Source organism: Canis lupus, chromosome 1 (assembly GCF_003254725.2).
Source record: "Canis lupus dingo isolate Sandy chromosome 1, ASM325472v2, whole genome shotgun sequence".
Taxonomy (NCBI): Eukaryota; Metazoa; Chordata; class Mammalia; order Carnivora; family Canidae; genus Canis; species Canis lupus.
Genome location: NC_064243.1, coordinates 110,401,969 through 110,418,721, shown reverse-complemented (window position 1 = coordinate 110,418,721; position 16,753 = coordinate 110,401,969). Strand labels below are relative to the sequence as shown.

Below are 16,753 nucleotides of genomic sequence, written 5' to 3'. Positions count from 1 at the left end.
TCACTCCCAACCCCTGTCGTGGTACCTTCTCTGTGCCTGACCCCCACACAGGGCAGTGTTGGGGGCACAGCCTGGACCACACTCCCCCAGGCCTGTTTCCAGATGGTGACAACTCAGAATGCGCCTGAGATGGGGGAGCCTAGAGAAGGCTCTAGGGAGGGCCTTCTCCTCAGCCTGCAGGTCAGGGAGGGCTTGCTGGAGGAGGTGACATCTGCACTGAGAGTTGACCTGCAAGAGGGGAGGGACGGTATGAAAACACTGAGCCTTCATGGAGAGAAGAGTTGGTGTGGCTAGAGTACCATGCCCAGGGGGAAGGAAAGGGCCATGGACAAGGCTTAAAAGGGGCCTCTGAACTAGCTCCCTGCTCATTAAGGTGTCTTAGCTCACTCTGTGGTGTTTGCGTCGTCCTCCTAGGGCATACCTGCCTCCATCCCCCAGCAAGAGCCCCTCAGAGGGTGGGGGCCAGATCAGAGCCATCCGCATCTTCCCACTTCAGCACAGAGCTTGGTGTGTGGTGGGCCTTGGGAGATATTTGCTGAATGAAAGGCAAGGTGGCACCCAGGTTGAAATCCTCCCAGGTTAGAAGCCGAACTCTGGAGGGCTGAAGGAAACAGGGAGAATCTGTTGGCATGGACCTGAGGAGTCCTGAATAGTCAGGCTTTAGGCCTGGCTGGGTCCAGGGTCTCAAGACATCTGAGCTTACCTTTCCTCTGAATTGGCTTAGGAGGCCCTCTCCTGGTGGGTGCCAGGATGGCCACCAGCAGCTCCAGAAGTGAGCAACAGCCTCAGGGCCACCCCTGCAGAGGAGGGCTCTCTCTTGACAGTTCCAGCACAGGCCCTGTGACTGGCTGCGACTGGTTCTATAAAGCTCAGCCTCAGCCAGTCACGGTGGCAGGGACTGGGCCCTTTGGGGAAGACAGTGGGGAGTGGAGATACATGGATGGTCCCACTGGGGGCCTGTGTTGGTGCCGGGAGGGTGGTCGGGGAAGGTAGGCCATTGGGCACTTTGGCAGGCTTGGAGGCCAAGGCCGCACTCCCTGTGAGGATGGGTTGTGTGTCTGACAAAGGATCTGTCTTTCCGCACCCACAGTGCTGCTGTGGGTTGGTAGGGTCTCCCTGTGCCTTGAACACCAGCCTAGTCCCCTCTGAGCTAGCCTTCTGCCATGAAGGCATGAGCCCAAGCGGCCTGATGTTCTATAGATGTCAAGTTGTGGGAGCACCAAAGCCTGGAGAGTCGTGCAGGAAAAGAGCCCCAAAAGTCCGGTTCCTGGGTTCTTGGGTCCTGCACAGAGATGCTGTCCTGCTGGGGCCACGAGATTCTTGGTTTCCTGTCTGTCAAGTGGATGGATATGATTGTGCCCCTCCCTCATGGGGTAGGAGGAGCATGGCAGGCAGCCTTCCGAGGTGGGCTCCACTGATGCTGCAGACAGGCCCTGGGAGGTCAGGGTATGTACTGTTAGCTAATGGGGGGGATTAGGAAGGGGACTAGAACTCAGGCCTCTGGCTCTGGGCTGCCCCATGCTCTTAAACCTCACTTGTGTCCTCTGGTGTACCCATCCTGACAGACACCTTGTTAGGGGATGCAGTGGGCTCCCCACCAGGTCTCTGAGAGACCTCATTCCTACAGAATAGCATCCTCCCCAGACCTGGAGTAGCTCCTGTCACTGCCCTCTGCTCAGCTCTGGTGGCTCCTGTCTCATACAGAGGGCAGAGTCCTCACTTCCCACCTCTCCCCTCTCAGACACTACCTCCTGGTGCCCTGGGTCCCTCTGGGCCTGCTCCCACCCTGTTATACCTGCCCCTCCCAGGGGCTGCTGCTCACTGCCATCTTTTAAAAAAACAAAAAACATTTTATTTATTTATTCATGAGAGACACAGAGAAAGAGAGAGGCAGAGAGAGAAGCAGGCTCCATGCAAGGAGCCCGACATGGGACTCAATCCTGGGACTCCAGGATCACGCCCCAGGCCGAAGGCAGGCGCTAAACTGCTGAGCCACCCAGGGATCACACACTGCCATCTTTGTATCTGTCTTGTCCGTGTGAAGCCCCAGTGGTGAAACCTGGGCCCCTACTCCCCTCTCCCCTACTTCCCTCTCCCCCTACACTGTAGCTTCCTAGTTTTTGACTACCACTTGGATGACTATGTCTTATCTCTCCCACCAGCTTCCAGCTGGCAGGGATGGCCTGAGTCATTGCCGTCCGCTGGTGCCCAGCCTGTTCTTGCATCTCATGGGGGGCTCTACACCTGTGTACAGGCAAGAGCCAGGGACCAGAGACAGATGTCCCTCTGCCCGTCACCTGATGCCCGGCATCAGATTTCCCTCCTTCCCTTTGTGAGAGCCATAGAGCTGGGAGGGGGAGGCAGGCTCTCTGTGCCCCACAGCCTCTTCCTGGGCCACTGGCATGAGCTGCTGGGGCACACTGCAGAGTCTCATCCCTGCAGGACATCCTGCCCACCCACTGCTATGCAGCAGCATCCCTCCCCAGAGCTCATTCTTTGCCCCACCCAGAGTCTGGGGGTCCCCACAGCCTGCCTCTGCCCCTGGTCCCTTCCTCCTTGGGCCAAAGTAGTACTAGAAACCATGCTCCACTGTCAGACCAATGCAGACCTGCCTGTGTGTTCCAGTCCCTCCACTCCTGGCTCTGGGACCTTGCACAAATGACTTGCCCTCTCTAAGCTGGCCTCCCCTTATTAGAAAATGGAGTCATAACTCTGCCAGCCTTGGATCTCCGAGCTGGCTAAGAGAACCTGTGCCTAGAAAGTACTCGGCATCGTGCCTCCCACAGTGTGAGTTCCCCATATTGGGAAGTGGTGCCCGTCATCCGCATCCTCTTTCTCCACTTGTGCCTCCTGCCCAGTCAGACCTGGCACCAAGCAGCTACTTAGCATCCTCATATCCTGAGACCCCCGCAGATGTCCATTTCAGAGGGGAGGAGGTAGTCACGATGGTTGATCACAGCCTTACCAGGTCAAGGACTGAGCTTGAGTGGGACCTTAAGGTCATCAGACTTGGAGGTTGAAGGAACACATTTGAGCCCTGACCTGAGACACGTGCATGCACACACGCATGCATGTCCTCCAGTTCCCACACACCCGTGTCCACCCGGCCTCGCCAACCATGGACAGGTGTTTGCACGCCTCTTCTGGGGGTAGAAAACATGGCCGTGATGGGTGGTGGTTCGTGTGCACTCATGAGTGTGCTAAGCGCTAGTCTGAGGGAGGAAGTCATATTAAATCAATCTTCATAGGTAGCCAAGGAGTTAGTCACCCTCACCCAATTTTAAGGATAAGGCAATTGAGGGACAGGTGAAATTGCTTTGCTCAACGTCAGAGTTTTAAATTAGTCAGGATCCAATCCTAAGCACCCTGGCAACAAGGATTCAGGCCCTGGTCACTTCAGACAGCAGCTGCGCCTTCACTCTGCCGCCCTGCCACACCCACCAGCCCCCAGTGACTCCCCCCCCTCCCCCCCAGTCCAGCACCTCAGGGCCTCAATAGCCTCTAGGGTGGGCCTGGCAGCTGCTACAGGCCAGCTAGGTGAGCTCCTCATTGACTAGCACCCCCCCTTTGTGCTGCAGGGGGCGGTAGTTATGTCTGTGTGGGTTCCTTAAGGCTGTGGAAGCCCTGGGGATGGGGGTATGTGCAGATGAGCCCAGGCTGGAGTCTCCACACTAGGTCTGGGGAGCTTTGTCTCTCTCAGTCCACAGACCTCAAACCTTCACTGTGTTCTCCCCTTGACCATTTGGCCACAGCATCACAAATGAACAGATGTGTGGAGGAGCCAGGCCTGGGGTTCTGCTAGCTTATGAAGAGCCTGGCATGGTGCCTGGCACAGTGTGAGTGCTGTCTGAATGCCACACGGTGTTTCTCTGGACCACCTGTACTGCCGTTTCCTTGCCGCTCTTTCTTAAATTGGTTCATTTCTGTTTTACTTGGATACCTTTCATCTCATTTCCAAGCAATGTGGTAGTTCCTTGTTATGTATGAAGCCCGCATACGTAATGATTTCTCAGCAGTCACTCCCGAGCCACCTGAGCCACCTGACGCTCTTCAGTCTCCCTGCTGGTGCTGCGCCAGGCCTTGGGCCATGCTGGTGGTGCTGTTGGGCTAATCGAGGTGGGGTGGGGGTGCCCTCAGGCTGCCATGGACTGGCTGAGCCCACCCCCACCTCCCCACTACTCCGCATCCTGGCTCTTGTGCCTCTAGTAATACCCCAGTGCTATCCCCTCTCCAAAATGTGTCAGTTAATCAGAGTGACAAGCTGCAGTTGTTATTCCTGTCACCAGGGGTCGCTAAATCACTCCGGGCCTTGGGGGTTCTCCCGCTTCTGGGAATATGTCCACTCCCCCTGGCCCCTGCTCTATTTCCCCTCCTGTAAATGACTGGGCGGATGCCACCTCTGTGAGCTCTGGCCGTTACCTTGTGTGAGGCTGTGCTACTTGCAAACCCCACAGATGCCTAGATGAAGGGGTGGCCAGATGGCAGCTGTGGCTGGTGTGGAACTGGCCAGGTTAGAGACCCTTGGCTTCAAGCTTACCAGGAGACTCCTCAGAACAAAGACCCACCCAGAGGGCAAGGCTGGGACGGTGGGTCTCAGGTGAATTTGGGAGCCTGGACAGTGAGGGAGAGCTCCTGGAAGAAGGGATGTCAGCTGAACACCTAAAGAATTGATTGCAGCTTGAAAGCTTGCTTAGGATTCTTACTTCCTATAGGCTCTCTAGGATGCTGAGAACTGCTAATGTTGACCCCTCGTGTGCCCAGTCCTGCCTTCATTCTCATCTGATATGACCAAGCCAACACACCCTTGGTCTAGGGACCTTTCTTGAAGTGAGTTTATCCAGGGGAGCACGTGATAAAGCCTGTGTACCCCTTCTCAGATTGATGGTTTTGTTTTAATTTTTAAGTAAGCTCTGTGTTCAACATGGGGCTTGAACTCACCACGCTGAGATCAAGAGTTGCTTGCTCTACCAGCTGAGTCAGCCAGGTGCCCCTTGGAGTGACAATATCTTTTTAAGATTTTTTTTTAATATTTTTTTTTCAATTTTTATTTATTTATGATAGTCACAGAGAGAGAGAGAGAGAAAGGCAGAGACACAGGCCGAGGGAGAAGCAGACTCCATGCACCGGGAGCCCAATGTGGGATTCGATCCCGGGTCTCCAGGATCGCACCCTGGGCCAAAGGCAGGCGCCAAACCGCTGCGCCACCCAGGGATCCCTAGATTTTATTTATTTATTTTTAAAGATTGATTTATTTCTTAGGGAGAGACAGAGGGAGAGATTCCCAAGCAGACTCCGCACTGAGCATGGAGCCAGACGCGGGGCTTGATCTTATGACCCTGAGATCACTAGCCGAAACCAAGAGTTGGATGCTTAACCAACTGCACCTCCCAGGTGCCCCTGAAATGATGAATTTTAAAGGCAAAAAATAAAATAGAATTACAAAGGATATCAATTAGAGTACAGTTAGCTAAAAAAATTTTTTTTAAATTGCAACCCAGTGTTTGTGTTCTTCCTCACTGGCACATGAGAGATGAGGATAGAGCAGCAGCTCTGACCACTGGCATTTTCAGAGTAACAATAAGCATTCAAAATCTGCAGTCACCATTGCGCAATGTGGAAGCACCTGTCATTTCTGTTGATGATGAAGTTGCAGGGTCTGCTAAACACTCTCTCTCGAGGAGGCAGCCTTCCTCCCCTAGAAAACAGTAGTGCTTGATGCGATCAGTGGGGCATGGCCCCTGGCCAGAGCAGCAGCTGGAGGGAAGAGTCCACTGGGAGATGCTGACCTGGAAGCTCCGAGTGGGGCTCCCGCTGGCTCCCAAGGGTCAGGCCAGGATAGCAGCAGGGTGAGGGCAGGCTGAGAGGATCCTCCTCCAGGAGGCCCTCTTCCTGCTTTGTTCCTTGCCTGCCCTGTTACCCCCATGCCTGCCCCCATGCCCGTTCTATTCTGCTGACCCCGAGCCCTTTCTCCACCAGATCCTGACTCTGCTCCCCCACTCCTCAGGGACTTTCCTTCCTGTTCTCCTGGTTGCCCTGGGGCAGAATCTAGAATCCAGTATTTCACAGACACAGGCTGAAAACAGTACAAGTGTCTTATTCAGTGAACAGAGAGACAAGATGTGTACATCAGGCATTTATTGTGCAGCATAGTAAAGAGGCTGAAACTCAGCCTCCTCGTGAAAGAAGCTAGCGGCAAAAGGCCACGTACTCTGTTCCTCTCCGTTTTTATGGAATATCCAGAGAAGGCAAGTCGGTGCACACAGAAAGGCCAGCGCTGCCTGGAGCGAGGTGACAGGCCCCAGGCCAGCACTGTGCTGTGCTGCTCTGTTACCCGGGCTCCTCTGACTGCTGCTGTGTCCCCGAGGCTGGAGACCCAGCACTGAGTAGCTGTCGGGGAATGTTTTGCCATTGAGGAGGCTTCAAGAGTGGGGAGTGAGAGGCCACGTGCATCACAGTTAAGAACAGAGTTCAGTCCCAGGCCCTATCATGTACTGGCTGTGTGACCTGGGGCAAGGTGCTTCACCTCTCTGAGCTCAGCTTCCTCATAGCATCAAAGTACAGATTCATTCTCTCATCCAGACAAAAACCCACAAATTGAACACCTGCTCTGGGCCTGGCCTGGGCTGGCCAGTGTTGGGACAAAATAGTGACCAAGAGACCCAGCCCTGCCCTCACCATCTAGTAGGGGAGGCAACTGACAAGAAAAAAAAATTGTGTGATATTAGTGATATTCGTGTGAAGCTGCTCGAGGAGCCATGGGGAAGTGTGGAGGGAAGGGCTGACTTGTTTGGGGGCACCTCTGTAGGCAGCAGTTGAAGCAAAAGGCCTTGAAGGGAGGGCAGAACTCAATGGGTCACTGGAAGGGGCTGTTCCTTTGCAGAGGTTTGGTGCAGGTGGGGGTGCGGCAGGTGGTACCTGGCAGATGCCTGGGACTGGGAGGGGGTGAAGTGGGCCCGGGCTGTGGAGAGTCACAGGCCTGGGTCCTCTGTGTCTGCAGCCCAAAACGTGACCGTAGATGAGGTCATTGGTGCCTACAAGCAAGCCTGCCAGAAGCTGAACTGCAGACAGATCCCCAAGCTCCTCCGGCAGCTCCAGGTACCCAGTCAGGGGTGAGGTGGGCTCAGAGTTGGGCAGGGTCGGGGGGGTGGGGGGGTTGGCGGGCAGGGCAGTCTGGGGTGAAGCTTTGCTCCCTCTGCGCCCCACCCCTACACCTGACAGCCTCTGGGCCTCTGATGTCTACCCTGAGCAGGAAAAGATGCACAGAGCATGCTGCCCCACTTGGCCTCCTAGCCCAGGGACCATGTAAATACATCATTGAAAATCCTCTGTTCATGGGATCCCTGGGTGGCTCAGTGGTTTGGTGCCTGCCTGCCTTTGGCCCAGGGCATGATCCTGGAGTCCCGGGATCGAGTCCCACATCAGGCTCCCTGCATGGAGCCTGCTTCTCCCTCTGCCTGGGTCTCTGCCCCCCCCCCCCTTCTCTGTCTCTCATGAATAAATAAATAAATAATCTTTAAAAATAATCCTCTGTTCAGTTGTAAAAGTAATCAGGCTTTTCATGAATATTTAAATAGCACAGTTATATAAAGTTAAGAATTTCAACTGTCACTCCCCAAAGAAATTCTTTTCCTTTAGGGGAGAAGCCATATGCACATTTATTCTTTATAGTCTCTATATGTTCTATATACTCTTTTTTTTTTTTTTTTTAATTAAAATACTATAGGCATAAAAAGCAAAAGCCACGTCTCACTTTTTCCTCAAGCCCCATTTCCTGGGAGTCCCACTGTTGACCACTTGGGGTTTGCATCCTCTGGCCTTGCCTGTGTGTTTGTAAGAGGGCAGCTCACTATCCAGAGGTACACAGACACGAGGGCAATTTCTCCTGATGTGATCAGGTTGCTACTGTGCCCATGGCATGTTCCCCCTCTGGCTCTGTCCCACGGCTGCCCTTCCTATGGGCTGCCTAGTGCCTTCCCTCTGGAGGGGTCATTCCAGAATGTTCCAAGGTTGCTTATTTCCAGGGTTGTCGCTCCCTCAGACAGCATTGCTGTGAGCAGTCATGCTCGCCCCCCAACTCTGCACACTGGGGTTAACCTGGGTTCTGTGGGGAAGTTTCCAGAGGGCCTGTTGGCAGCTTCAGGGAAAGACGGCCACTCTGTGGTAGCCAAGAGTGTGGGCCATGGAGCCCACCAACTGGATCAGATGGAGCCTGTCCCTCACAAGCAAGTGAGCTTAGGCAAGGCTCGCCCATAGTTTTTTGTCTGTACGTGGCTTTGTCACAGCACTGGCTCCAGAGAACAGAACCTGGCACCCAGTGGGGGTGGGGCTGGGCTCATAGCCCAGGAGGCCCTGGCAGATGTCTGACTGGTACCTTTAGTCCTCTTCACTGAGTGCTCACTGTATGAGGCCTCGTAGTCCTCTTCACTGAGTGCTCGCTGTATGGGGCCTCGTGCTGGGCCTTCACCCCCCCAGGCCTGCCAGCCTTCCCCACCTTAGCACCTGCTTCACAGCCTTTGTGCTAGCTGCTCCTTGCGCCTGGAATGCCACTCCCTCACTTCATTCAGATGCAGCAGAGGGGTTGTGCCCCTGCCTGGCCCAGGCCCTGTGAGTGCAGGATGGCCTTTCTCTGTGAGGCCCTGCATGCCACCCCTACCCCAGAACACTGCCTTGCCTTAGAAATGGAGCCAGATCAGAGCCCCACTGGCTCCACTGTTGAGTGTACGTACAGCCTACCTTCTGAGCCTTCTGAAGCTTCCTGCCTTTATCACCAACTACTTTGTTTTTCTCAGGAGTTCACAGACCTTGGACACCGCATCGACTGTCTGGACCTAAAAGGTGTGTGTCTGGACAGAGGCTGGGACTCTTGGGGAGTGGGTAGGGCCAGAGCCTCTCTCAAGTGGGTCTGGGCTGGCAAGTCCTGCCATAAAGAGGAGTTAGCCAGGGGCAGGGGGGGTCCTGAGGGGTGGGGGTGCCTTCCCTCCAGTGAGGCGGGTGCAGTGAGCCCTCCCTCCCTTAGCCTGGAGCCCATGTGTCCACCCAGCCCCACAAGCACGAGAGCACGTGCAGAGGTGCACTCAGACATGCCCGGCACCCCATCTCATCCCAGGTGAGAAGCTCGACTACAAGACCTGTGAAGCTCTGGAAGAGGTCTTCAAGAGGCTGCAATTCAGGGTCGTGGATCTGGAGCAGACGAACCTGGATGAAGATGTGAGCAGCCCGTGCCACCAACCTTACCTGTTCCCCAAGCTCCCTGGCTCCTTTGAGGTTTAGGGGAAGAGGGCAGGAAGAAGAGCCCCCTTTGATGGAGGCTGGACAGGACCACCTGAAGGACAAGATGAGGAGACAGCCAGTGTGACCAGAGTGGATGTGGGGGATATTGGGCCTCTGGGGCAGGGCCCAGAAAAGGGGTCTCATAGACCCACCCGAGAGGCAGGGAGTTTGGGGATCTGGGCCTTAGTGGAGGTGGGTGTGTGTGACCACTGGAAACCCCTTCAGGAACCCCCGCTGGGGATCACAACACTTACAGAGGAGGGTTTGAGAAACAAGCAGAAAGCAGCCTCCCCATTTAGGCCCAAGTGTCCTTACCTCCCCAGACTCAGACCACCAGGAGGCCTAAGGGGTGGGGTACTGGAGAACTGAGGCCCCGGCACGTGGGGGACCTGTCAGTCCGCCTCCTTTTAGGGGTGAGGTAGCTGGTAAGGGAAAGCAGATTGACTCCAGTAGGAAGGGCGAAGTTTGGTTCCTGGAACCCAGAGGTGCTGGGGCAGCACCAGTGCCCCCCCCCGTTAGTTGCTTGGCCCCCATCTCCTGGCCTCCTGGGCCTACCTCAGCCTGAGTCGAAACCCTGTTGTCTCTGCCCCCAGGGTGCCTCGGCCCTCTTCGACATGATCGAATACTACGAGTCAGCCACCCACCTCAACATCTCCTTCAACAAGCACATTGGCACCCGGGGCTGGCAGGCTGCTGCCCACATGATGCGCAAGGTGGGCGCCCCTTGCCTGTGCCTCTCCCCTGGGTAGAAGGGGCTCGGGCGCAGAGGGGTCTGGGTGCTTTCCCAGGACACTTATCCCTTAGGCCCTATTTCCCTTAGCCCTTGAGTATGGGCTGTTGTGGAGTGTTGGTCTCGAGCTTCCAGAATGGGAAAACAGTGCCAAAGGATGCCCTGCCTCAGGCCAACCTGGCTCCTTTTCTCCCTTTAAGCACCTTTCCTTCACTTGCCCGTAAACTGCCCCTGGGAGGTGGCTGTGGTTGCCCCCTCCACTCATGTGTGGGGCATCTGCCACACAGGAGTCGGGGGGCTCAGCTGTCACGGGCCCCACCTGCTCACCTGTAGATCCCCAGGCTGGGCCATCGCTCACAGGCACGGTTGCCTTGGCTGCAGAACCACCTGGCCCGGCTCTTCCCCTGGAACATGGGGTGGGTGATCCCTTGGGACCAGGAGGGCTGGGGCCAGCCTGTCCCAGCCCTACCCCTGCCCCACCAGACAAGTTGCCTGCAGTACCTGGATGCCCGAAACACACCCCTGCTGGACCACTCAGCACCCTTCGTGGCCCGTGCCCTGCGCATCCGCAGCAGCCTGGCGGTGCTGCATCTGGAAAATGCCAGCCTGTCGGGGCGACCCCTCATGCTGCTTGGTGAGCCCCAGGGCTGGGGGAGGCTGAGCTGCACCATGCTTCCTGCTGGGGGCGTGGCCAGTCATAGCGCTCTCCCCGCACTCCCCCAGCCACTGCACTGAAGATGAACGTGAATCTGCGGGAGCTGTACTTGGCCGACAACAAGCTCAACGGCCTGCAGGACTCGGCCCAGCTGGGCAACCTGCTCAAGTTCAACTCTTCTCTGCAGATCCTAGACCTCCGTAACAACCACGTGCTGGACTCAGGTGTGTGAGAGGTCGTCCCACCCACACCCCACTCCAGCCACCAGGCGCCCACTATGTGTCCAGCCAGTTCCCCATGGTACCAGAGACACAGTGGTGGCCAAGACCATCCCAGCCCTGCCCTCGTGGGTCCAGTAGGGAAGACAGGGCAGGGCTGGGCTGTGGGAGCCCAGGGAGGGTGTCCTGGAGGAGAGGACAGCTTAGTGAAGACCAGCAGGATGAAGTGAAATATGGAACAGATAATTAAAATAATTACCATCTGGAAAAAGTATCCTGAAGGGAAACAAGGTGGTTGGAATAAAGGGTCAGTCAGAGGCTATATAATGTGGTGTGGGGAGGTGACCTCTGGGTGGCAATGTGGAGGTCGAGAATGGAACCAGCCCTTTTAAAAACCTGGGAAGTGGTGCCTGGGTGGCACAGTTGGTTAAGCATCCAACTCAGTTTGGGCTCAGGTTGTGATCTCAGAGTCATGAGATTGAGCCGTCAGGCTCTATGCTCAGCACAGAATCTGCTTAAGATTCCCTTTCCCTCTCCCCTGTCCTACCCTGCTTGCTTGCTTTCTTAATAAATAAATCTTAAAAAATAAATAAGCCTGGGAAAAGAATTCAGGCAGTGCACATAGCAAGTGCAAAGTCCCTGAGATGAGAGAGAGCCTAGATGTTGGATATTTGGGGGGGAAAGCCATGGTGAGCTAGAGGGTAAATAGGAAGGGAGGAAGTAGCTAGTGCTGGGAACTCCCATTTCCTCCTGGTTTACTGTTGGTTCACTGGCCTCAGTGTGAAGAGAGGGCTGGGGGAACAGCCTAGGGCATCGAGGCCAGTCTCTCCCCCCAGGGTGGCCGGGCCCAGACACCACGTTTACTGAGCACCTAGCATGCGCTGGGCCTGTCGAGACAGAGATCTCTGTCCTGAGGAGAGATCCTGCCAACATAAATTACTAGAATATCAGGTCTGTCAGATGGTGAGATATGCTCTGGAGAAAACTAAAGCAGCAGTGGTGGCTGAGCGGCTAGGGGTGTGTTCCACCTGGGTGACTTTTGAGCAGAAATCTAAGGCAGATAGGAGAGGAATGGGCTCTGGCCCTGGCCCCAGGGAGCCATGTGTGCTGGGCCCAGGCAGGCCGACGTGAGGGCCAAGCCCTGGAACATTCTGTGCTCTTATGGGGGCGCTGTGGCCCTCACGCTGCTGTCCCCTGGAGAAGCACTTGGACCACAGATGGGTTCTGCCCATGGATCTCCCGCAGGTCTGGCCTACATCTGTGAGGGCCTCAAGGAGCAGAAGAAGGGGCTGGAGACCCTGGTGCTGTGGAACAACCAGCTCACACACACAGGCATGGCCTTCCTGGGCATGACGCTGGTGAGTCGGGCCCAGGAGAGGGGAGGGGGCGCCCACCTGTGTCCCCCAGGCTTGCCCTGCCTGCACTTCAGGGATGGGAAAACAGCTTTTCAGTGCTGTTTGCTCTCTCCCTCAGCTTCCGCAGCCTCCCTGCCCTCAGAAAAGTGGCCTCTCAACGTTTCCCTTGTCTTTTTGCATCTGCAGTGATAGCCTAGTACAGTGTTTGACAAAAGGTTTTGTGTAGAAAGTTAATGTTTTGGAAGCCTTCAGTAAGTTTTCAGTCTTCTTACATAAATACACGGTATTTAAAGCAAACCCACAGGACACAAAGACTCGTGTCCAAGTTAAGAATTACCAACGGCCAGGTGTACACCCTGAGCCCTCGGGATGAGGCAGGGGCAGGGCCCGGGCTGGGGAGAAGACAGGGCAGGTGACTTCTGCAGACAAGAAGGATCTGGCCTCGAGCAGGACCGTCCAGGCGGCGCTGCCCAAGAGGGAGCACGCGGGGTTGCCTTTTTCCTGATCGGTCTTCTGAGCCTTTCCTCACTCTCACGCGCTGCCCCCTCCAGCCGCACACACAGAGCCTGGAGACGCTGAACCTGGGCCACAACCCCATCGGCAACGAGGGCGTGCGGAACCTCAAGAACGGCCTCATCAGCAACCGCAGCGTGCTGCGCCTCGGCCTCACCTCCACCAAGCTCACGTGCGAGGGTAGGGCATGGGGCCGGGCCGAGGGAGCGGTGCAGGCGGGCTTGGTGGGCGGCTAGCCCGTGGCCAGCCCCTGCGGTCCCCCTCCCAGGCGCGGTGGCGGTGGCAGAGTTCATCGCCGAGAGCCCCCGCCTCCTGAGACTGGACCTTCGGGAGAACGAGATCAAGACGGGCGGGCTCATGGCACTGTCCTTGGCCCTCAAGGTGAACCACTCACTGCTGCGCCTCGACCTCGACCGTGAGCCCAAGAAGGAGGCGGTGAGCTGAGTGGGCTCTTCCCTGAGGCCTCTGGCAGGGGGAGGGCGGGCAGCCACGGGGCAACCGCAGAATCCACGGAGGGTCAGGCCGGCCGGAGCCCTAGCCAGGCCCGCTCCGCCTGCAGGTGAAGAGCTTCATCGAGACGCAGAAGGCGCTGCTCGCAGAGATCCAGAATGGCTGCAAGCAAAACTTTATGCTGGCACGTGAGCAGGAGGAGAAGGAGCAGCGGCTGCAGCTCTCCGCCTCCATGCCCGAGATCACGGTCACCGAGCCCCAGCCCGACGAGCCTGGGGACGAGCCCGCCACCAGGGCCCAGGAGAATGGGGCCTCGGGCCCCGGCGCCAGGCCGGACTCAGACTCAGACTCAGACTCTGAGGAGGAGGAGGAGGACGACGGGGAGGAGGAGGACGGGGAGAGGGCCGAGGCCCCCTGCCCCGCCCTGGTGCCCCCCTCGGACTCCCTGGGCCCTGGGGACAGGAGCCCCCCAGGCAGCCCCTCCTCCCCTACCGAGCAGCGAATTTCTGTGTCCAGCCCGGGCCGGGGCCACAAAGTGTTTGTGGTGACTCGGGTGGAGAGCCCACCCGAGAGGGTGGAGCCCCTGGTCCCCCCTGCCCCTCCCTCTCCCCCTGCTCCTGTTCGTCCTCCCTCCCCCCCTGCTTTATCCTCCCCACCCCCCTCACCTGCCCTACCACCAGCTGAGGCCATCAGCACCCAGGACCCGGAGGTGTGGGAGCCTCAGTCAGGGCCACCGCTGCCCAATGGCCTAAAGCCTGAGTTTGCCCTCGCACTGCCCCCAGAGCCGCCCCCGGGGCCTGAGGCCAAGGCGAGCAGCTGTGGCCTGGAACATGGTGAGTGGAGCTCTGGGGAGGGTGACAGAGGGCCCTGGGTAAGGTGTGTGACCCCAGGCAGGCAGGCCCCTGGCCCTTGGTGGGCTTCGGTGTCCTCTTTAAAATGGCCTGTGGAGGAGTAGAAACAAGTAGGACTTGATCCTTGGCCCCCAGCTTGCTTCCCTGGGATCCCTGGGAGCTTTCCCTGGGATGGAGCAGGCAATATGTGTTGACTAGAGTCTGACAGTCTCAGTGGTACTTGTGCCCTGTGCCACCCTGAGGGTCAAACATGGGCAGGAGTGGTGGTGATGGCCTGCCCCCACCTAAGTCCCCACCCGCCTGAATGGACGTTGCTTGCCCCTTCTCTCCTTGCAGAACTGAGCTGCTCCAAGAACGAGAAGGAGCTCGAGGAGCTGCTTCTGGAAGCCAGTCAGGAATCTGGGCAGGAGACACTGTGACACTTTAGGTGAGGCAGGGGCAGGGGAGGAGGGGGGCTACAGGGCCTGCAGTAGAGCCCCTGGCTCTGGCTCTGACAGGCCCTCCCCCAATCTCTTCTCCTCAAGTTCCTTTTTTCCGGTCAGTCTTCGATGAGCTGAGGCCAGAGCCATGAGAATCTGCTCACCCTCACCCCCAGCCTTCCTGAGGCCTGGGCCACCAGGGGTGTGGGGGGGCCTTTCTGGGGACCTCTGCCCCCCACAGCAACACTACACAGAGTGCAGGAGCTGCAGGGACTGCCCTCCCTGCCCTGACTTAAGCACTATTTCTGTGTCCAGCACTCTAAGGCTCTGGGCTGGGGGGATGGGAGGAGAGGTCTCCGGGGACATCCCCGAGGCTGGACACCTTTTCCAGATGGCCTGTTTGGCCGGGCTTGCCCTACAGAGGGCAGGAGTCCTGGGTGGTGGTGGGATGGCTGCCCGTGTGTCCCCGGGATGGGACGGGGGAGGAGGCCTGACGAGGGAGGGGCGGTGAGTGGTGGTGGTGGAAATTGATAGAGCAGCCCCAGGCTGGGGTGAGGGCCAGGGCTGGGGGAGGGGGGTGGGAGCTGGGAGCAGAGCATCAGAGCTTTCTTTTTCTTAAGTGCAATAAATCTATCAGGGAGCTGGGGCGGGGAGCAGCCAGGGTTCTAGAGACCCGGCTGCCCTGGCCCCTTGAGGCTGCGCCCTGAGAGGCACTACAACCCGGGGGGCGGCGTGGGTGTGGGGTACGGGGGAGGGGACAGGGCGGGGGAGGGGCTACTCCTGTCGGTGCAACTCTGTTCACACCTTTTCTAATAAACCAGAGCTGGGTTCACCACACTCGCCTGTTCTCTGCTTGTGCCGGTGGGGGATGGGGGGCACCCTTGTGGGAGTTGTGGGCACAGGGAGCAGCAGGGAGGGCAGCGGCAAGACAGCGGCCCCCCCAGATGAAAACTGGGTGCCTGCGCAGGCAAAAGCTACACCTCCCACAACACTCCCAGCCCTGGTGCCCTCCCTCACCCTTTTTTTGGCCTCGTCCACACTCTTATATCGTACCCACCATCCAGTTTACAGTCCCATTTCTCCAGAGGGAAACAATCCCCAAAATATCTTCCAGCTTCAGGCCTAGGCTCTCTGGTGATGGAGATGAGCTGCGCACGCACGGCTTGGGGAGTAGGCACCAGCTTTTGCCCCCAGCGGCCCCAGATGCTCCGCAGTTCCCAGGGCACGGGCTCCATGGACACATTTTCAGACTTTGAGCCTCCGAGGCGGGGAGACTACGTTTCTGCCCTAAGCCGCCAGGTGGTGGGACTGTGTCCGAGCAGCCCCAGGGCACGAATAGGCTAACTGTGCGGTGCTCCGGATTTTCCACCTGGATCCCACATCAGTCTCCATTGCAGGGGGAAATCCCCTCGGCCACCCAGCCGTCCCTGGAGCTGGCGTGGAGACACACTGAATCCATTTTATCACTGGGCTCGATGCTGCGCCTGGTGTTAAAGATCTCAGTGCTGCCACACAGGAGGTGTTTATTTCCACGCGTGGGGAGGCTTAGGTAGCGGACAGCTGAGCTCCAGAGTGACTGGCAGAGCCAGGCCTCTCCCTGGTGGCTGCCACTCCTTAGGGCCCGGGGAGCCCCAGCATCCAACAGGCGGGCGGGGGCACGAGACCGGACAGGCCAGACCTGCTTCTCTGTTGGCACGACGGGAAGGGGATGCACATGGCTCACATTCCCTTTTCGTGAGAACTAGCCTCGTGGCCTCACCGAGGTGCGAGCTGTCAGCTGTCTGCACGGACTGTGGAGAGGGGACGAGTGCCAGTGGACAGTGAGCCATCCCAGCTATGCGCCTGGCCACTCGTGACATTCTGTTTTGGTTTTCCTAATCCCCCAACAATAATTTTGTTGGACTCAGACTTTGTCATAGTCCCAGAGACACAGACCACTGTCTGACCACTGCTTGACACGACTTAGCAGGAACTATGGCTTCTTCCCAGGGTCTGGGGTCCACACTCCTGCTCCCACCCTGCAGCCAGCATACAGGTTAGTGAGCCCCTACTCCTGCCGCCAGTTTGTGTCAGCCTGGACCGCAGGGGGTGAGAAATAGAAGCCCAAGCCCAACTGGCTGAAGGGAGGCAAAAGGGAAGGGACCTACTGGCTCCAATACCGCACGTACGAACACTGACCTAATGGTGTCCTGAGGACCCATGCGTCTCTGGGTGGGGGGAGCTTTACTCTTGGGCAGGCTCCCCGCTACTGTTGGAGAACGTCTCCCAGCAGGTGCAGGTGTATCCCACCAG

The 16,753-nt window shown here is 57.5% G+C and overlaps 1 protein-coding gene across 3 annotated transcripts in view; it reads left to right on the top strand.

The window, feature by feature from the left end:
- PPP1R37 (protein phosphatase 1 regulatory subunit 37) overlaps positions 1 to 15,293 on the top strand; it is a 40,562-nt gene extending 25,269 nt beyond the window's left edge. For all 3 annotated transcript variants that reach the window (XM_025424681.3, XM_049109295.1, XM_049109292.1), the window contains exons 2-13: positions 6,998 to 7,095; positions 8,790 to 8,835; positions 9,107 to 9,207; positions 9,864 to 9,983; positions 10,484 to 10,634; positions 10,724 to 10,879; positions 12,119 to 12,231; positions 12,780 to 12,921; positions 13,010 to 13,176; positions 13,301 to 14,024; positions 14,379 to 14,469; positions 14,567 to 15,293. In XM_025424681.3, coding sequence (XP_025280466.3) covers positions 6,998 to 7,095; positions 8,790 to 8,835; positions 9,107 to 9,207; positions 9,864 to 9,983; positions 10,484 to 10,634; positions 10,724 to 10,879; positions 12,119 to 12,231; positions 12,780 to 12,921; positions 13,010 to 13,176; positions 13,301 to 14,024; positions 14,379 to 14,461 — 1,901 coding nt within the window. In that variant the 3' untranslated portion in view covers positions 14,462 to 14,469; positions 14,567 to 15,293. The remainder of the gene's footprint in view (positions 1 to 6,997; positions 7,096 to 8,789; positions 8,836 to 9,106; positions 9,208 to 9,863; positions 9,984 to 10,483; positions 10,635 to 10,723; positions 10,880 to 12,118; positions 12,232 to 12,779; positions 12,922 to 13,009; positions 13,177 to 13,300; positions 14,025 to 14,378; positions 14,470 to 14,566) is intronic.
- The last annotated feature ends 1,460 nt before the right edge of the window (positions 15,294 to 16,753 follow it).